The sequence below is a fragment of the Camelus ferus genome, chromosome 13, assembly GCF_009834535.1.
Source record: "Camelus ferus isolate YT-003-E chromosome 13, BCGSAC_Cfer_1.0, whole genome shotgun sequence".
NCBI classification, from domain to species: Eukaryota; Metazoa; Chordata; class Mammalia; order Artiodactyla; family Camelidae; genus Camelus; species Camelus ferus.
This window is the reverse complement of record NC_045708.1, coordinates 14,607,386-14,629,108: the sequence shown is the minus strand read 5'-3', so window position 1 is coordinate 14,629,108 and position 21,723 is coordinate 14,607,386. Positions and strand designations below refer to the sequence as shown.

Genomic DNA, 21,723 nt, shown 5'->3' with positions numbered 1-21,723 from the left:
CACACAACCCACATAGGGGGCATCCCTGGAGCATACAACTCTGGTGACTGGGTCGGGGGGTCTGCTGGCTTCATAGGACATCCCCTATGAAGGCCACTTCTCCAAGACTGGAAATGAAATCAGACTACCTGATGCATAGAAATAAAAACAGATTTAGGCAAAAATGAGGCAACAGAGGAATATGTTCCAAACAGACAAACAGGATAAAACCCCAGAGGAAGAACTGAGTGAAATGGAGATAAGCCATCTACCCAATAAAAAAATTCAAGGGAATGAGCAAAAAGACATCCAATGAATTTGGCAAAGAAATGAATGAATACAATGAGAAGTTTAAGAAAGAGTTAGAAAATACAAAGAAGAACCCAGCAGCTGAAGAATACAAAAACTGAAATAAAAAATGCACTAGAGGCAATCAACAATAGATTAGATGATACAGGAATGGATCAGTGAACTGGAAGACAGAAGAGTGGAAATCGCTCAAGCTGAATAGACAAAAGAGGAAAGAAGTCTTTTTAAAATGAGGATAGTTTAAGAAACCTCTGGAACAACATCAGACATACTAACATTCACATTATAGAGGTCCCAAAAGGAGAAGAGAGAGAGAAATGGGCAGAGAACTTATTTGAAAAGATAATAGCTGAAAATTTTCCTAATCTAGGAAAGGAGACAGATAACCAGGTCCAGGAGCACAGAGTCCCAAACAAGATGAACCCAAAGAGGTCCACACAAAGATATACTGTAATTAAAATGGCAAAATTTAAAGATAAAGAGAGAATCGAAAAGCAGCAAGAGAAAAGCAGCTAAATTTAAGGGAACACCCTAAGAAGATCAGCTGACTTTTCAGCAGAAACTTTGCAGGCCTGAAGGGAGTGGCACAATATATTTAAAGTGATGGAAGGGGAAAACCTATAACCAAAGATACTCTATCCAGCAAGGCTATCATTCAGATTTGAAAGAGAGATAAAGAGTTTTGCAGATAAACAAAAGCTAAAAGAGTTCAGCACCACAAAACCAGCTTTACAAGAAATGTCAAAGGTATTTCTCTAATCAGTAAGAGAAAAGGCCACAACCAGAAATACGAAAATTAGAAAAATGAAAAATCTCATTGGTAAAAGCAAATATACAGTAAAGGCAGTAGGTCAACCACTTACAAAGCTAGTGGGAAAGTTAAAAGACAAAAGTAGTAAAATCATCTACATCCACAGTAAGGGACACACAAAACAAAAAGATGTAAAATATGAAGTAAAAAACATTAAATGTGGGGAGGGGAAGTAAAAATGCAAGGTTGTTAGAATGTGTTCTAACTTAAGAGATTATCAACTTAAAAATAATCACATATATAGGTTGTTATATATAAACCTCATGATAACCACAAACCAAAAATCTGGAATAGATAGACACAAAAAAAGAGAAGGAATCTAAAAATTAAACACTAAAGATAGTTATCAAGTCGTAAGAGGAGAGAGCAAAAGAAGAAGAACAAAAAGAACTACAAAAACAATCAATTAACAAGATAGCAACAGGTGCACACCTATCAGTAATCAATACTTTAAATGTAAATGACTAAATGCTCCAATCAAAAGACATAGAGTGGCTGAATGGTCAAAAAAAAAAAGATCCGTATGTATGCTGTCTGCAGGAGACTCACTTCAGATCTACAGACACATACCCTGAGAGTGAAGGGATGGAAAAGGTATTCCATGCAAATGGAAATGAAAAGAAAGCTGGGGTAGCAGTACTAATATCACACAAAATAGACTTTAAGACAGGGACTGTAACAAGAGACAAAGAAGGACATTACATAATGATAAAGGGATCACTTAGAAAAAGATAAAGCAATTATAAATATATATGCATCCAACATAGGAGTACCTAAATATATAAGGCATATATTAACAGACATAGAAAGGAGAAATTGACAGTAACACAACAACAGTAGGAGGCTTTAACACCCTGCTTATTTACATCAGTGGGGAGATCATCCAGACAGAAAATCAATAAGGAAAGCCTGGCCCTAAATGACGTATTAGGCCAGGGGGACTTAGTAGATATATATAGGACATTCCATGCAAAAGCAGTAGAATATACATTCTTTTCAAGTGCACAAGGAACGTTCTCTAAAGTAGATCACATGCTAGACCACAAAACCCGTCTCAATGAATTTAAAAAGACTGTGATCATACCAAGCATCTTCTCTGACCACAATGCTATGAGAGTAGATCAACTACAAGAAAAAAACTGCAAAAAACACAAACACATGGAGGCTAAACAATATGCTACTGAACAACCAATGAGTCACTGAAGAAATCAAAAAAGAGATTTTAAAAAATACATGGAGACAAATGAAAATGGAAGCACAATGATCCAAAATCATGGGATGCAGCAAAAGCTGTTCTAAGAGGGAAGTTTATAGTGATACAAGCCTATGTCAGAAAACAAGAAAAATCTCAACTACCCTAACCTTACACCTAAGGGTACTAGGAAAAGACCAAACAAACCCTACAGTAAGTAGAAGGAGAGAAATCATAAAGATCAGAGCAGAAATACAGACTAAAAACAATAGACAAGATCAGTGAAACTAAGCTGGTTTTTAAAAGATGAACAACAAAGATGGCAAGAATATATAACCAGGAAAAGACAGACTCCTCAATAAATGGTGTTGAGAAAACTGGACAGCTGCATGCAAAAGAATCAAGCTTGAACTACTGTCTCGCACCATATACAAGAATTAACTCAAAATGGATTAAAGACTTTAAGACCTGAAACCATTAAACTCCTAAAAGAAAACATAGGCAGTATGCTCTTTGACATTTTTCTTAGAAATATTTTTTGGATATGTCTTCTCAGGCAAGGGAAACAAAAATGTGACCACATCAAACTAAAAAGCTTTTGCACAGTGAAGGAAACTATCAACAAAATGAAAAGGCAGCCTACTAAATTGAAGAAGATATTTGCGTATAATATCTAATAAAGGGTTACTATCCAAAATATATAAATAACTCTTACAACTCAACATCAAAAAAACAAACAACCCAATTTAAATGATGGGCAGAGAACCTGAACATTTTTCCAAAGAAGACGTGCAGATGGCCAGCAGACACGTGAAAAGATGCTCAACATCACTAATCATCAGAGAAATGTAAATCAAAACCACAATGAGATATCACCTCATACTTGTCAGAATGACTGTTATCAAAAAGGCAACAAATAACAAGTGTTGACAAGGGTGTGGAGAAAAGTAAACCCTTGTGCAGTGTTGGTGGGAATATAGATTGGTATAGCTACTATGGAAAATAGTATGAAGGTTCCTCAAAAAAATTAAAACTAGAACTGCTGTCTTATCCAGCAATTCCACTTCTGGGTATTTTTCTGAAGAAAACAAAACTTCTAATTTGAAAAGATATATGCACCCCTGAATTATTTATTCATTGTGACATTATTTAAAATAGTCAAGATATGGAAGCAACCTAAGTGCCCATTGACAGTTAAATGGATAAAGAAGATGTGGTGTATATGTATAATGGGGTATTACTCAGCCATAACAAAGAATGAAATCTTGCCATTGCGACAACATGGATGGACCTAGAGGGTGTTATGCTAAATAAAATAGGCCAGTCAGAGACAGACAAATACAATGTGATTTTACTTACATGTGGAATCTAAAAAACAAAACAAATGAACAAACGTAACAAAACAGAAACAGTCATAGATACAGAGAGCAAACAGGTAGTTGCCAGAGGGAAGGCAAGTGGGGGGATGAGTGAAATAGGTGAGGGAGATTAAGAGGTACGAACTTCCAGTTACAAAATAAATGAGTCATGGGGGCAAAATGCACAACATAAGGAATATAGTCAATAATATTGTAATGATTTAGTATGGTGACTGATGCTAACTAGATTTATTGTGATCATTTTGTAATGTATAGAAATATCAGGTCACTATATTGTACACCTGGAACTATCATAGTGTTATAGGTCAATTATACTTCCAAAAATAAATAAAATAAAGTAAGATAAAATAAAAACTGTATATGTTAACTTAAAAAAATAATAAATAAAAGTCTCCGTGGGGTTAAATATATACATATACTTTCAAACCACTGTTTAAATCCAGTAACTACCTCCCCATTTTACAGATGGAAAAACTGACTCAAAGCACATGATTTTCCCATAAATGATGATAATGTTCTACGCTTTTAAACTTACATAGCCCTCACAATCCAATGAGGGCAATACTTGCCTCCATTTTACAAGTGAGGACACTGAAGCTCAGATTGTCAAGTAGCTTACTCAAAGCTTAGAATCCCAGGAACCTACCTCCCAAGTTCACACTTAAGCAACTCCCAGCCTGACAGGCACACACCTTCCCTATTTATCCTGGAGAGGGGAAGTCATTTGCTGAGGCTCAGGGTAAGGCAGTGTCAAAACTGGGACCAAAATGTATATCTCCTGTCTGCCAGCCCAAGCTCTGATTACCTCCTACTGACCAGGACATCGCTGGGCTGGAAAGGGAAATGAGCAGGCCTGTATGAATCCTGGCTCTATTCCTCACTGGCTGTGTGACTTTGCACAAGTGAATGGACCTCTCTGAGCCTATTTCCTCACCTTAGAAAAGGGATAATAGGGCCCATATCACGGAGTTACCATGAAGGCTAAACAGAATCATCCACATGAGTCAGTTGGCATAGGTCCTGGTGCAAACGGTGAGGGCCCCGGCCACCCTCAGTTCAGGGATCCAAGGAGTCCCCCAAGCTTCCTGCCCCACCCACTTCCTCCTCCATCTTCCCAGCCCTCACTCACCCACCTGTGTAACACAAATAATAATTACAACCATTTCCATAATCTGCTGCCTGGTTGAGCCTAATTACTGGGCAGCTCAGTCATCACCATTATAAATATCACTGAGTAAAACAGATTAACTTTGTCTTAAGTTTCATGTGATTAGATCAGCAAATTGCTTGGGCACGCTTGCCCAGCCTAGTCATCCTGCACAGCTTAGGGCCCCCTGCAGGTTTCTGGTCAGTCTTGAGCTTCATGCTTGGTGGTAAGAGTGGACAGGAGGTGATGCCTGAGGGGTAAGGATGGAGCGGGTTGGGGCTGCCATCTTATTTGTCATAATTGCATATTTGGGGATAGATAAACCTGGATTCTAACTGGGCTTTGTTAGTTACCGGATGTGTGACTGGGCAAGTTACTGAGCCCCTTGTGTTAACAGTTGTTTTACACTGTGTAACGAGGAAGAGTGAGGGTGGCGCCTGACGTGTCATAGATCCTCTCAGTTCCTCCCCTTCCCATCTTCCATCATCCTCAGGATGACGTGAAAAGCCAGCCCTTTCTGAACCCCCTGCCACACACGCTAACATCTACTGAGAGCTGCTTCTCTGTGAGGCACTGCTGTGGACTCTATGCATCTTACTGTATTTAATTATGTAAAAAGACCCTATGGAGTAGATACCATAATCATCTCCATTTGATAGACAAGAAAACCAAAGCATGGAAAGGAAGTGGAATGACTTTGTCAAGGTCACACAGCTGCATCTGGCTGCTGGTCACTCTCTTGGGATGAGATGCTAGAAGGCCATCCAGCTGCCGCTGGGGAGCACAGAACAGTGGTCACAGTAAAGTCCGAGAAGGCTGCCTACAGGAAGGTGCGTCTGAGCTGAGGGGTTAACCGGGGGAGAGGGAGAGAAAAGCCCTCCCAGGCAGAGGGCAGAGGCTCTGGAAGAGGAAGCATGGTGTGTTTAGGGGGCCAACTGTGCATATTTTGCTGAGGTTCGAGCACATGAGGGAGGACCGAGGAGGGAGGCTGGAGAGGAGCCAGGAGCCAGATCGGGGCTGGGGTGCGGGGGCTTGTTGGAAGCCCAGCCAAGGCTCTTGCTTTCTTTGGCCAGTTCCAGGGAGCCTGTGTACGAAGGAGAGTGACTGGATCGTATCACTTCGCTTAGAAAGTTCTGCTGGGAGCCAGCTGGGAGATGGGGGGTTGGGGGTAGCGATCATTAGGGATCTAGAGGGTCTAACCAGGGAAGGCTTCCAGGGAGAGGAGGTGGCAGAACCTAGTGGGCCTGGACAGAGGGGCAGAGATGACAAATGGAGGCTGTCAGGCAGGTGGGGTGGACAGAGGCATTGTAGGAGCTGTGATGGAACCTGGACAGTCTGCGGTGTGGTGGGTGGCCTGTGTTGGGGAGTAAGGAAGAGGATGCTGGCCAGGGCGGGGGCTTGGATGTAGGATTGCCTCCCCGGCAGGTGCTGAGGCTGTTGGTTGGCAGTACTAGTAAGGCTCCCAATGCCTCCCTGAGCCCCCAGGCAGGTGAGTCAACACCTGGCCAAGTGGGTGAGTGTTTTCCATCTCCCTGCATGTGTGGGCGAGTCTCCCACTGCCAGCATGTTAGGGGGAGCCCAGCCTGGGACTCGTGTCCAGACCAGGGTGATGGACTTGGCTGGAAGGGCTACCACCTTCTCCGAGGAGGTAGTTTGCAGTCTTGACCTCCCATGTATGCTGTGTGCCTTTGACCGTCTGGTCTTTAAGTCTCACCTTTAGGCCTCCCCTAACTCCTCTCTAACCTCTCCTAACAACCCCTTAACTCCTGCCCACCTTCCCACTTTGTGCTCAGGTCTCCAGTTCCATCTGACACAAAATGGCTCCTCTCTCCTCCACTCTCATCCCCAGTTATACCTCTCCCTATTTCCCACATCCCGGACAGGCAGCCTAGTCTCCAGAAGAGGTCAGCCTAGAGAACCAGGCCCCAGGGTGGCACAGGAAAAGAGGAAGAAGCCCTGAGAGGGTCAAGAAGATCTAGATTTGAGTCTCAACTCTGCCACTAACAGGCAAGCTGCCTCCTTTCTCTGGCCTCAGTCTTCTTATCTGTGAAATGGGGCTCCCTGGGCTCATTCCACAAATAAGATAGGGTATAAAAGAACCTTGAGAACTGGGCAATGCTGGCTTGTATTGGTGTTGATGACTTAGTTTTCTATTAGGGGACAGCCAGTTATCTTTTTAAATAAACATTTTATTTTGGATTTATAGCATTATTGGGAAGACAGTACAGAGAGTTCCTTTACATCCAGTTTCCCCTGTTGTTAATATATTATGTGCTTCATTTGTCACAGTGAATGAACTGATATTGGTACATTATTACTAACGAAAGTCTATACTTTAGTTTTCTTTTTTCAAGTTGCTGAAAAACTTTTTAAATTTTTTAAATTCATTTTTTAATTTACTTATTTTACTGAAGTATAGTCAATTTACAATGTGTTAATTTCTGGTGTACAGCATAGTGATTCAGTTATATATATATATATTCCTTTTCATATTGTTTTTCATTACAGACCATATAAGGTATTGAATATAGTTCCCTATGCTATACAGTAGGACCTTGTTGTTTTGCTGTTTTATATACAGTAGTTAGTATCTGCAAATCCTGAACTCCCAATTTATTCTTCCACCCCTCCCCTTTCCCCCTGGTAACCATAAGTTTGTTTTCTATGTCTGTGAGTCTTTCTGTTTTGTGAATAAGTTCATTTGTGTCATTTTTTTAGACTCCACATATAAGTGATACCATATGGTATTTTTCTTTCTCTTTCTGGCTTACTTCACTTAGAATGACAATCTCCAGGTCCATCCATGTTGCTGCAAGTAGCATTATTTTATTCTTGTTTATGGCCAAGTGGTAGTCCACTGTATAAATATACCACAACTTATTTATCCAGTCATCTGTCAATGGACATTTAGGTTGCTTCCATGTCTTGGCTATTGTAAATAGTGCTGCTGTGAACATTGGGGTGCATATATCTTTTCAACAGAGTTTTCTCTGAATATATGCCCAGGAGTAGGATTGCTAAGTAAGTCTATTTTTAGTTTTTTAAGGAATCTCCATACTGTTTTCCGTAACGGCTGCAACAAGCTACATTCCTACCAACAGTGTAGCAGGGATTCCCTTTTCTCCGCACTCTCTCCAGCATTTTTAATGATAGCCATTCTGACCGGTGTGAGGTGATACCTCATTGTAGTTTTGATTTGCATTTCTCTGATAATTAGCAATATTGAGCATTTTTTCATGTGCCTGTTGGCCATTTATGTGTCTTCACTGGAGAAATGCATATTTAGGTCTTCTGCCCATTGGATTGGGTTGTTTGGTTTTTTTGTTATTGAGTTGTTTGAGCTGTTTATATATTCTGGAGAGTAAGTCCTTGTCAGTCTCATCATTTGCAAATATTTTCTCCCATTCTGTAGGTTGTCTTTCTGTTTTGTTTATGGTTTCCTTTGCTGTGCAAAAGCTTATACGTTTAATTAGGTCCCATTTATTTATTTTTTATTTAATTTCTATTGCTCGGTAGACTGTCCTAGGAGAACATTACTCAGTTTTCCTTACGTTTTTGCCTAATATCCCTTTTCTGTTCTAGGATCCCGCAGAGCATACCCCATTACATTGAGCTGTCATGTCTCCTTAAGCTCCTCTTGGCTGTGGCTGTTTCTTAGACTTTTCTTGTTTTGATGACCTTGACAGTTTTGAGGAGTCCTGGGCAGATATTTTGTAGAATATTCCTCAGTTGGGATTTGTCTGATGTTTTTCTCATGATTAGACTATGTTAATATGCTTTTGGAAGGAAGGCCACAGAGGTAGAGTACCGTTTTCATCACATTATGTCAAGAGTCCACACTATGTATTGGTAAGTCATATTGGACTCATTGTTCTTGATGTTAGCGTTGATCACCCAGGAAGTCAGTTGTTTTTGCCCTGAGTATAGCAGCAGAGCTCAGTTCATGCCAAATGTTGGCTGAACTAAGGCCAAGATCAGAAAACATGGACAGAGGCGGAAGCAAATAGGAAAGGTGTAGAAGGAAGAAAAGTGGGTATGAGGTGGGGGCTGTGGTGTGTCCCGCAGGGGCCAGTTCACTTGGGGATGGGATGCCCTATACAAGCAGTTTGTGTTTCAGCTCACTTAATTTTTACAATGACCCTTTTTTTTAAATGAGGAAACTGAGGCTTTAGAAGGAAAATGACATGGTCATAAGAGCTGGGGATCCTGGGGATGGGCCCAGGTCTATCTTCATTGCCTCGTTACCACTGCTGAATAAATACCTGGAAGCAGCATTCCCAGGAGAATAGATTTGGAAAGGGGTGTTTCTGATAGAGGTTGTTTTTTGCCTTTTAAAATTATTTTTTATTGACATATAGTTGATGTACAATGTTATATGTTAGAGGTGTACAATATAGTGATTCACAATTTGTAAAGGTTATGCTCCATTTATAGTTATGATAAAATATTATGTATATTTCTGATACAAGTTGTTTCTGATTCACTTTATTCCACAAAGGATTCGTGATGGGTTATGACTAAAACACATTTAATAAAATGGAAAATCAGGATCAGAGAAAATAGAGTGGAAAATGTGGACAAGGAAAAAGCTGAACACAAAGACCAGAAAAGTGCCCATAGTGAGTTTGTGATTTGTCCGTGAGCTTCCTGGCAGCCAAGGAAAAAGGGATCCAGGCCAGTTCCTGTGATTCCTGTTATCAGAAAGCAAAGAAGCAGTTCACTCCTCCAGGAACTTTGTGGTAAATTTTAAAAGAAATTAATCACATGGAAATTTCTCATGTAAACACTGAGCAATGTAATGAATAATGTAATAGTGGTAATAGATGTTACATGATCTCATCTTCAGAAGTGATAGCCATATTTTTATTATATGCCCCTTGACCCCAGTTGTCCTACTTGAATTTCACTTGATTGTCATCAAGCAGCTAAACTCTGCTGTTTCTTCTTTGTTGAAGTCGCAGATGCTTTTGCTCTAGTGAAAATCGTGGATAGAAATTAACCAGTTACCGATATACCCGGTTCTGTGCTGAACACCGAGAATGGAGGGAAGTAAGATGATTGTTGTCCACCTCCCAGGTCCCTTGCTGGGGTAAAGACACCTGGACAAAGGCCTGAATAAAATACAGGTGCTATGCCTCCCGTACACTTCTGACTGGGGAGGAGTGGGGACTTCATGGAGCCGGAGGTAGGCCAGACATGGAGAGCAGTAGATGGGGTGGAGGGGGCACAGTCTTGGAATTGGGGTTGTCAGTCACAGGACCCTTGAGGTAGAGGACCAAGTCCTACTCAGGGCTGCCTACCCCCCGCCCCACACCCCACCCCGGCTTGCAGCACAGGGCGTGAAAAACATCAAGGACTCAGCAAACTCCTTTGGAGTGATCCACACCTGCAGGGATAGATTGGGGGCAGGGTGATGGCCACACACCTGAGAGGTATGTGGAGGGTGAGCCAGGAGTGGTAGGTTGGGGCCAGTTGAGGGAGTCCTTGAATGTCAGGCTAAGGAATTTGGATTTTGTTCTTTAGGCAGTGGGGATCAATTGGACGCTTTTGAACCTTGTGTTTTATAAGTGATGATGATACAAATAATAGCAGCTAACAGTGGGTGCATGCTGTATGTGCAGCACTGTTCTAAGCACTTTATATCAAACTCATTTAAGTGTCACAACAGTCCTGTAGGGGAGATGCTATTATTATCATCCCCATTTTACGGATGAGACAGCTGAGGCCACACAGCTGGGAAGTGGCATAGTGGGAATCTGAACTGAGGTTTAGAACTAGAGCTTTTACTCACTCTGTTGTTGTGTTTGTTAAATATAAGTGTTTACATATAGCATGAGGGTGTACTGGGTGATATATAAGGATTTAACAGATCCCAGCTAATTGCTGGCATGAGAAGCAAGAATTGATGTGGTCTTTGGCCACAAAGGGCCGCATCTCTAAAGACTAAGGCTGAGAAACAGAATGTAAAAATGGCTCAGAGGATGTGGTCAAGGGGTCCCAAGCCTCCAAATTTCACCAAATTTCTTACAGCTGCTCTTTTTTTTTTTTTTTCATTTTAAAATCAGGGTAATGTATTAAAGATATATTTCAGATATGTATTTTAAACTGAATCAGAATAAAAGAAAAATTATTCACTTTTAATAGATAGTATATATTTTGAATTTCAAATGATTGTAAATATTTTCAACTCTGTATTTTGAAAAATTGGAAACCTACAGGAAAAATGGAAAGAGTAGTATAATGGATACTCATATCTTTCAGATTTACTAATCATTAATTTGTTACAGCTGCTCTTTTTTTTGCCTCTGACAGGCTCCTAGATTCCTTTGAAGATCCTCCCTTTGGGCAAACCAACCACGAGAGGCATCTGAGCGATTAACGCAGTCAGGGCAGATGCCCCGTGGGGTCATGCCCGGTGCCACTGGGCCAGAGGCCTTTGTCATCGGAAACACATGAGTGTTTATAATACTTCTCATTTCTGTCCACCCCGGGTCTTTGACTTCCACAGGGTGGGGTTTCCAGAGCTGGGCACCATCACACTCTCATCTGGCTTTCATCACCTTCTCTGTGCAGCTGGGAAACTGGGGACTGACTGTGGTTCCTACTCTTCTATGCTTGGTCTCTGCCAAGCCATTCTCATGAACACTAGGCCCAGATTTCTTGTCCACGGCTCAGGGAGGCAGGGGGAGGAATGAGCAGATCAGAGACTCCCCACAAAACAATAGCTGTTCTTCCCTTTTCCTGAAGCTCGCTGGCCGCAGGTGTCCCCACAACCGCAAATGAGGCAATATGGGGGAATAGCGCTGGCCGCCCTGCCACTCAGGGCCCCTGGACTCCATGAGGTCCCTACCTGAAGAAGCAGCTCCCCCTCCACAAAGAGCACAGGACCAGGAGGCCAGGACCCAGGTTCTAGGCCCAGCCCTGCCACTTACTAGCCGAGCAGCTGGGGTCCTCTGGAGGTAGCATGGGGAGGTCAGGCAGCTAGGATTCACATCTGGCCCTCTCCCTCTCTAGCCAGGTGACCAGGAGCCAGGGAGGGGGCATGGCTGCTGCCTCCCTAATCCTCAGTCTTCTCATTTGTAAAGTACAGGTGATGACTCCCACCTCACAGGGGTCAGGAGAGATAAGTTTGGTCTGCCCAGCCCCTCGTCCCCTCCCACTTCTCCTGTGAAAGGGAAGTGACACCTGCTGAGGCTGAGGCTTTTGGTGGGTGTGGGGATCCAACAAGACATTGAATGGAAGGCCCCGCCCGGCTCTGGGCGGTTACAGAGATAGGGCTGCCGGTGTAGCTGGAACGTCACTGGCTGATTGGGGCCTCCTGTGCTCCCCAAGGAGCGGAGCAGAGCTGGCTAAGCCGTTCCCACGTCTGAGGTGGGTTCAGTTTCACTCCCCCAGCATGCGGTGTTTCAGGAAGGGCTCCTCATCTTTTGTGTGCTGAAAAATAAACAGTTCTCCTTCTTCGTGGATTTCTGCTTGGGAGGTATGTGAGCTTCCCTCCTCATCTGTCCCTGGACAGGCTGGCCTCGGCCCCTGGGATGGGCCGCCAGCCTCCTCACTTGCCTCTCACCTTCACTCTAATGCCTCTGGAGGCTCCAGCCTCAGACTAGGCCTTTGGGGGTGTAGGGCCTGCTGAGACACAGCCCCTGCCCTCAGGGTTCTCCTATTTAAGGTGCTGGGTGTTTAATAGAAGGAGGCAAGGGATGGGGGGCTTTGGGAGAACACACAGCAGGGGACCAGATGCCACCTGAGGTCAGCGGAGCTTCCCAAAAGGGGTGATCTCTGAGATGAGACGGAAAGAGGAGGCATTGCTTCACTGCCCCTGCGCCAGTTACTTCCCCAGCCTCAGTTTCGGGGGGGGGGGGGGTTGCTGATACCTGCTTCAGAGGGAAGGGCCAGAGGCTTACATGAGACGACTGGTGTAAAACAACAGATGAATACCTCATACCCCTAAGTGCCCAGGACATAGTATAACTGCTGCGCCAGGCAGGCGTGATGTTTGGTGACTTGAATTTCTTTTTCAAGGGTCTCTTGCTTGGGCGGTTTACACCGGTTATTTAGTGTAGCCTAGAGTCCTGGTTTTCGAAAAAGCCCAGTTCTAACCCAGGGTGAAGTGAAGCAGCCTGGGAGCCCTTTCTCTCTCTCGGGCGGCTAATGGGAACTCCTACACCCAGTGGGAGAAGACCCCAGAATTTAAATTCTCCCCACGTACCCTGCCTCCCCGACTCCTTCGACATGTTTCCTTTGTCTCTGGGCGTTGCAAAATTAGATGCACAAGGATTTAAAGGCACTTCCCCAGAGTAATTTTCACTTCCCTTCCATTTGTTCCATCACTCATTGTAAGTTTATTGAGCATGTACAGTATGCAGAGTGATGGGGAGTCAGGGCCCAGCCCAGAGTAAGCTCACAGTTCTGAGGAGAGGGAGGGAGATGGAAGGAAAAACCAAAATACATAAATGAATAACAGACTGCAATAAATACTATAAAGGGGAAAATGGGTTGCAGTAATTGAGAATTTGGGGGGTCTGTTTAAGGCAGTTGGGACATTTGAAGAGATGACATTTAAGCTCACATCTGAAGCAGGAGCTGGCTATGGAAGGAGTAGAGATGAGGAAAGAATGTTCCAGATAGAGGGAACAGCGCTATAAAGGTCTTGAGGGAAGGAGAAACTTGGAGAATCTGAGGAACAGAGGGAGGGCCAAAGAAATTGGAGCTTGAGTGAGGTGGGGAGCAGCACCAGATGGAGATCAGGGTGCGCAGGGGTCATGGGGACTAGAAAGGGGACTGTCACTGCAGAGTTTTAAGCAAGGGTAACAAGATCAGAATTCCCTGTCAAAGGCTCGCCCTGGCTACTGAGAGGGCTGTAAGAGGGCCTTCACACGTATGTGTGCCTGTGAGAATTAAATATGAGAATGACCAGAAGCACACTTTGGAAAGCTGAAAAAAATGTGCAGGATTCCAGATCTCACTGGATAGGTGGGTCCTTTGGGAAATGGCTGGGTTAGGGTTTTCTGGCATCTTGGGTGGAAGGGAGAGTGCTGGGTGCCCAGAGTCCCTACCTGAGCACCCCACATCTGAGAGAGCCCACTTTTCCAACCTAGGTCACAGGGGCCCTGAGAGGCCTCTGGGGGTGGGGAGAGAGCACCTGATTGAAGCTCTTGACTCCTGTGAGGGAAGGTGGAGGGTCACCTTCCTAGTTTTTGACTAGCCCTGAAGCTGGGGTTCTTAATGTTTTGGGAGTAAGGTCACACCTTTCATCCTGGAGGCAAGCATGGGCTTCCCCTCCAGCCACCCAAATGCACACACACAACATTCTTCATTCTAGGTCAGGGGAGTTCTCTGGAATTTTCTGAAATCATCATGAACTCTGGCTTAAAGACCCCTGAGCTAGAGGAAGGGGGAAATGAGAGAGGAGGCATATGCCTTTTCTATTCTACCTTTTTTTTTTTTTTGGCCCCTAATCTTTCTAGCTCCGATGGGGAAAACCCCTTGGCGCCCCTAAGGGACAGCGGTGAGAAGAACCTCTCTGTTGACTGTCGTGGGCCAAATTAGGGGCAGTATCCTACTACCTGACTTTTGGTATCTGCTGGTGAAGGCGGACGTAATGTTGCTTAGAAGGAGGGATTGCTGCGAGCCCCGTTCCTGCCCGCTAGGGGTTGGGGGATCTCTCTCCCGACCTCTGGGAAAGGGAGCAGCCTCCATCTCCCCGGGGACTCGCGGGCCTTGGGGATCTCCCCGTGGGGCTAGAGAAGGAACCGGGGCGCAAGGATCAAGCCCCGCCCGCGAAGGTGGCGCAATGCCGGGCCGGCCCCGCAGCCCGGCCCGCCCCAACCAGAATAGCGGGCGCGCGGTGGCAGCGGTGGGGACCCGGGCCTCGCGGGGCGCAGGATGCGGAACGTGTGGCCTCTACGCCCGGTGGCCACCGTGCTGTCGGCCCTGGGGGTAAGGCGCGGCGTTGCATGAGCTGGGAGGAGGGTGGTGGAGGGAGGCGGGACACCCCCACCCCTCTGCCGCGGGCCGGTCCGTGGGCCGGTCTCGGTGTCCCGGCCGGGGCGGGGCGGGGCGCGGCGGCGGAGGCAGCGGGTGGCCGCTTCCCCATTCTCCCCATTCGGGCGCAAGAGCCATGGAGACGCTGAGAGAGTCTGTGCTGCACTTGGCCTTGCAGATGTCGACCTACAAGCGGGCCACGCTGGACGAGGAGGACCTGGTGGACTCGCTCTCCGAGGGTGATGTGTACCCAAATCACCTGCAGGTAAGAGCCCCAGCCCTCTGAGAGCCCCCAGCCCGGGCCTACCGAGCATGCGTGCTGGTGCCGCCCCCGCCCCGCCCCCATCCTGCTGTCCCAGACGGAGGGGGCCGTGCCAGCCCCGCAGCAGCTCTGGGAGAAGCCTTTCTGGGGTAGAAGTGTCCCTGAGGCGCAGGGCTCCCCTCACCGGCCTCCCCTCCCCAGCTCCGCTTGTCCCCACATTCTCCTGACCACCTGCTACTGGGGGTACAGCACAGGTGGCAGAGTTGAAGCATCCTTTGGAGGGAAGTTGGTCCAGTTCTCTTTTCACAGAAGAGGCTGTCCCTGAGTGCTGAGAGACTTGCCCAAGGCCACACAGACAATTACTGACAGAGTCTAAAACTGTCAGTTGTAGCCTGGAAAGCCTTGGAACCCCCCACAGCCCTGGGCTAACCGGAATGGTTGGTCACCCTGTCTGGTGGGCATTACCCCATTCTTCCTCTTTCCCCTCAATCTCCGAGTTTCCTAGGGGCGAGGAGAAGGAGACCATCCTCTGCCCGCTCTTTCCCTGCCCCTTTTCATTCCACTCAGGAAGCCTAATTCCTCCCCCACCCAAGGTGTGCCTCTGTGGGCCTTGAATATGCCCACTGCCTCCCTGCCTGGTGGCAGAGCAGTGAGTGTGGCTGCTTTCTGCTCTTCTCCCCCTGTGGAACTGAGCTGACCAGGACCTCAGCCCTGGTGGGTTTGTTCTTAGGCAGGTGAGTGGGAGCTAGTTAAGATATGGAGGATGCCCACTGGGGCCCTGTGACCTAAGTCCTGAAGAGCCCGCTTAGAGAAGAGCTGGAGCAGATCCGTCTAGGAGGACTTCTGCCACGCTGGCCAAGGGAGGAATTGAGGAAAGTCTTGGGGCCACCCAGTGAACTGACACCAAATCACAGCTCCTCTGGAGGGCAAGCTTAGGGTGCGTGGAAACTTGGGCTTCCAGGCCCAGCTCTACTCAAGCACTCCTCTTAGAAGCTGGGATAATACTACTAATAAAGGGAAATAGCATTGATTGAGTCCCTCCTCCAGGCTAGTTAAGTAGTCCCAGGGAGATCAAAACTCATGGCTCCAAGTGGTCTGCCTGCTGGGATGTGGCATCCTCCCCTACATCATGCCACTTAGCCCTCAAGACCAACCCCATGAGCTGTGGGGATTACTGTTCCCACTTACAAAATGAAGAAACTGAGACTCTGAAAGGGGAGACAACTTGCTTTAGGTCACAGAGCTAGAAATCTGGGAGAGAGAAATCAAACCCAGTCTGTCTAGAACCTCTTCCCTGCGGACCCTTCTTAAGAGGCTAAATCCAGCAGGAAATTAGATTTCTGTGGCAGACACTTTTCACCAATCAAAGCAGAATCTAATCAGCAGTCTTTTGCAGTCTCATCTTTCACAGAAGGTTCTAAATATATCAGCACAAAGGCATTTCGGAATTCACAACAAAATAATATGCTGTGTTGTTATCATCTTAACAGCAGCCCACATGGGTATAGCCTTTTTCAGGCCGCAAAGTACATTTACCTGCCCAAGGCTGCCTGGCGGAGTAGAGGCAGCCAATCTCTGAATCCAGGGGCCCAGGTCTGAATTATGACTCCACCTGTGATCTTGGGCGAGCTGCTTTAATCTCTTTAAACCGCAATTCCCTCATCTGTAAAATGGGAGTTAGAGAAAATGGATGTAATTCGTATTACGGGGCCTGCTAGGATTGTTGTTGTTGTTTTTATGATCTGTGAGGTAAGGGCCCCTGTGGCTGTATTACACATGATGAAGCTGAGTCTCAGAGAGGTCAGGGACATTCCTGTGGTCACAGAGCTATCATGTGGGTTGGAGTGCAGTGTTGGCGCTCTTACACCAAACTGCCAAACTGGGTATATTGTCCCCTTTTACTACAGGAAAAGCCAACAGGCTTGTGCTGAGGATTTGGAGGCATTTCTTTGGGTCCCCAGCCTGGCTTTCCTTGAGCTTCCGCAACTTCCCCAAAGCAGAGGTGAACTAGCTAACAGTTGTTCTGAGAGTCAAGAACCTGTCTACCTCATCATACAAGGAGAGTTTTGTATTCATTTTATGTTTTTAATCATTGGGAATTTTTTTCCAATAGAAAAATGTTACATGCTTATTTGTGGAAGAAAATAGAGTCAAGGATAAAAAAAGATTTACAAAGAAAGAGTAATCCCACCACTCGGAGATAACCGCTTCCAGTTTTTCACATTTGCTTGTGTATATTTTAGAACATAGTTGGGCTCACTCTAGGTAGACAATGTTTTGTCCTGCTTTTTTTTTTTTTTTTTTAAGTTAATGCCACTTCATAAACACTTTTCTATGTTGTTAAAAACTTCCAAAACATGTTGCTGTTAAAAATCATAACACTTTATGGTACCAATGGATAAAAATACATTTAGTCTTCTGCTACAGTTGAACAATAAGCCGAATAACTATAACACTGTGAATGCCCACCTTGTAGCCTTTCAAATAATTTCCTTTGAGTGATTGCTAAAAACACAACTGCTCCCTCAATTGTAGGCTTTTTTTTAAATGGACCCAGTCCCCCCAAATCTCCCTCTCTTGACAGGCAGCCATAAAAATAACTACTTGATTTTTTTTGAGATTTTTAAGACCATTGTTTCTAGAAACTCCAAAATTATGATTCCAATAATAGTAAATGGAATTTTGCATGTTTCATCCAAATTTGCCACCTTTTTTCCTGAACATGCCAACGAAGTATTGTATATCGCTGGAGCAAAGTTCTACCTGTACCTTACCTGAAGGGGTTTTTCTTTTCATTTATCTCATATTTGAGGCACAAGTTAATTGCAATCCATGAAAAGTGGTCACTGTGGTCTGAGTAGAATTTAAATCCTGGTGTCTCTAACATGGAGCCCCAGCTTTGCCTCGCATGGGCTCTGAAGCCTGAAAGCTACTCTCTTAAACAGCTCTTTTTGCAAAATGGGGTTAACATTACTAAACCACCTCTCAGAGCTGTTTCAAAGGTTGAAATGAGACAATATAAGTGAAGGCGTTTGTACACTGCCCAGAAAATGCATTTAGCTGTTTTCAGGATTATTATCAAAGCTCACCAGGCGTGCTATCTCAGTGATGCCCTAAATATAATAGCTTTGCGTCTGTTCTGCTCAAACCGGCTGCCTGGTCTCCCCATGTCCCAGTACATACCATTTCAATGGCTCAAAAGGCAATAGCTAAAGTTACACCTACAGCCTAAACTGAGGAGCAAAAGGCCACAACTGTTTACCAGAACCTTTGAAACTCACCCAGTTACTCCTAAAAATTAATTTTTGCAAGAAAAAGGAAAGCTGAGATACTTAATTCTTAGCAGTGGTTTTCTCATTTTTTCCCCTCGCCATGCACAGAGCTGTCTTTTGCAGGCAATTTCAGGGACAGTCCCACTTAGTATTTTAAAAAGATCTCTCTGCTTTACCAGGAGACCCTTTCAACTCCAGCCACCTATTAGAGCCTTATACTTTTGGCCTTAGAGTTGTTCTAGGATCTGAGATGGTCAGACCTGGCCCCTAATCCAGCTTCTTCATTTAAAAAATGGGAGACTTGGGGGGAGTGGGGAGAGGGTATATAGCTCAGTGGTAGAGTAGGAGCCTAGCAAGCACAAGGTCCTGGGTTCAATCCCCAGTACCTCCATATGAATAAATCCATAAAACCTAATTGTCCCCTGCTAAATATGTACAGTGCTGTATGTCAATTATATCTCAGTGAAACCAGAAGGAAAAATTTTTTTTAAAAAAGAGACTGAGGCCTAGAGGCTGCCTAGCAACACATACAGGGTCTTGATAAAGTCAAGACTGACCTTTGACTTCTCAGGTTTGTGCCCTTTCTCCCGTGCCATTGGGCCATCGGCAGCTGGGTGTTCTGGGGAGCAAAGAGTGCAGGAAAGTGCTGCTTCTAACTAGTAGACTTTGATTCCCATTTAGTTGCAAGGTGACCCCTCACCTACAACAGGTACTACTTTAAGCTCTTTTCAGTCATTGGAGGAGAATCAGGCAGGGGCACAGAGGGGCAGGTGGGGCTCAGGGAGGAGGTGGGGAGGACAAGGAAGCATTCTAGTTTCACTCTGGCCTGGCCCCAGTGGCCTCAGCCAAAAGTCTGCCCCATGGAAACCGTACTAGAAACTTCCCCAGCCTAACACCCTGACGAAGACAGGATATCACGCAGGGCCAGGCTGTCATGGTCTGTGTACTCTGAAAGGCTGACTCTGAGGCAGGCAGGCAGGCAGCCTGGTCTCCCTGCCAGCCATCAAACGGTGGTCTGGTCTTTGGGCAACAGGGGGTAGGCTCCCCGCCAAACCCTTGGCCAGACTGACTCCTGTTCATGGCTCCACGCAGCCCAGGTCACTGGGGGACCTGGCAATGGCTCAGGAGGAGACTCTGCCTTCCCTCCAGACCCCCTGCTTCCTTTGAAAACCAGGCTCCCCACACCTTCTGCTACTGGCTTGTCTCTGGGGCCCCAGGCGGCGGTGTCCCGTCCTCGCCGGCAGAACTTGTTCTTGCCTTGTTCTTGCCGTAAGCCTAGGTGAGCCAGGCCCTCACTTCTGTAACCGAATATTTATCCCTCATTAGGGCTTTGTTCCCTTGGCGGTGGAAACCCTGGGAACTCCTGGGCTGGACAGCTCGACTGTTTCTCTCTTTCTCATTCTCCAGCTCTGTCTATTTCCTTCTCAGTCTCTCTCGCCACCTCACTTTTGAGGGCATCCTTTCCCTTCTGTCCCTTTCTCTCTCTGCCTCACACAACAGTCCATACGATAACTAAGCCAGCCAGTGAGCTGAGCATTCACAAGTTAACTCCATCTTCCAGGCATCAGATCTGCTCCTTGGCCAATGCCACCTCCCAGTTACCTCTCTGGGGACACTAATCCTCCGACCCTCCAAGTTGCTGCAGACCCTTCTCTTGTGATCAACCTGCCCTCATTTCTAAAAGGCAGGCTCTGAAGGAGGAAGAACAAGGACAAGACGGGCTCAGAGAGGAGAAGGGACTCACCGAGCCAGACAGCAGCTCGGACCCGCAGCCCCAGCCCTGCTCACCACACCCAGGAATTGGACGGCCTCTCCTGGAAAGGCCTCTTGGTCCCAGCACATGCCTCCCAGCAACTCCTCCTGCCCCCAGGGGATGGCTCTGCTTTTCTTCAGCCCTCAGAGACAAGGCTTGACCAGAAACTACGAGACCCCTCAGCCTGGCAGTACAAGTCGTGCAAAGAAAAAACAAAGGCTAAAAACCCTATTTTCAAATTCCATTTGCCATTTCTGCCTGGAACTATGAATTTTTAATTTAATCCTGACTTAATCCTAATTAAATTTTGCAGTGAACACCCTCTGTTTGCTTGACATTAAACAGTGAGGCTCAGCTCGACTTTCTGCTTCTGGGGGGCAGCACGGCCATTGGGCTGAGGCTGCGGGTTTTCTCAGCTCTCTCTCCCTCTCACCCCCACTTCCTGTGTTTCTTCTGCCACCAATACTCATACCCACTCTTAGGGATGTTGTGAAGACAGAGTAGCATCCTCTAGCAACAGAATAGAATTAACACAATGCTGGACACACAGAAAACACTTAAACATTAGCTGCCATTAATTGTTACTTTTTTCCTCCCCTCCCTCTGTTGTTTCATCTTCCCCCTTTTATTTCTTCTTTCCCTCCCTTTCACCTCCTCTGGTTCCCCAACCTCTGTCCACAGAAGAGAGAGTTTCCTGCTTCCCAGCCATGACAGCTGTGCTCCTGGCCTCCAGGAGCAGTGGGTGCCTCGTCAACCAAGGTCTCTCCTCGGCTTAGCTTTTCACCCCTCTCCCCCGATGAGCTGAGCCTGGATAATGAGAGGCCTAGAGGAGGAGGCAGAGGGTGAGACTAGTTCAGGAGCAGGACAGCTGGAAGAGTGAGACTAGGTGGCCATGTCCCCACACAAGCAGCATCTGCTTCAGATCCTTTGGGGCCCCCCTGAATTCATTCCAGTGCCCAAGGTCAACTGCCTGAGAGAATTCATGCCTCTGAAAAAGCACTTTGTAAACGTCCAACGCTGGGACCGTGTTAGCATCGTCCCAGGCTATCTATGCGCTGGGCCCGCCCAGCTCCCAGTTGTCACTTAATGGCAGTAGCATGGTCAGAGTCTTTGTTTCCCACATTTTAAAGTGGGTTCTTAAGGGATTTCAGGAGGCGACACCCCTCCCTCTTCCTGACACAACTGCTTCAGTGTCCGAGCCTCCTGGACCTCCACAGAATTGTCACCAGGCCTCAGGTTCCTTTTCTCCGTTTTAGAACCCTTTTTCTTCCCCCCACAAAAAGTTCTTGTCTTCCTTTTTCTCTAGTGCAGCAATCCCCAGTCATTTCCTGTTCAGAAAACACCCAGGGCTGACCATGAGGCCCGTCAGTGCCCTTCCTGAAGGTGACCAGTCTCAGATCCCCAAGTGCCATTGTGAGGCCCCCTGAGGGCCGTGACCTGGCTCTCAGAGGCGGCCACCCCCTCAGCTGTTGGGGGGGGCACTTGCAGGTCAGAGGCTGGGTCTCCTCCTCTCCCCAGGCAGCCCCCACCTCTCCCCACCTCCTGGCAGGCTGTGTAGGTCTCCCTGCCTCCATGCCCTCCAAGCTTTGCTCCCTCCACCTTGGCTTTTCCAAAGAGTAAATCTAATGATGTCAC

General features: G+C 46.2%; 1 protein-coding gene across 2 annotated transcripts in view; it reads left to right on the top strand.

Moving 5' to 3' along the window:
* Positions 1-21,723, top strand: part of ECE1 (endothelin converting enzyme 1) — a 103,665-nt gene that overhangs the window by 39,355 nt on the left and 42,587 nt on the right. The window contains exons 1-2 of one of the 2 annotated variants that reach the window (XM_032495373.1): positions 14,603-14,756; positions 14,980-15,066. In XM_032495373.1, coding sequence (XP_032351264.1) covers positions 14,703-14,756; positions 14,980-15,066 — 141 coding nt within the window. In that variant the 5' untranslated portion in view covers positions 14,603-14,702. Of the gene's footprint in view, positions 1-14,602; positions 14,757-14,979; positions 15,067-21,723 lie in introns of those variants that run through there. The other variant, XM_032495375.1, reaches the window with a different exon arrangement.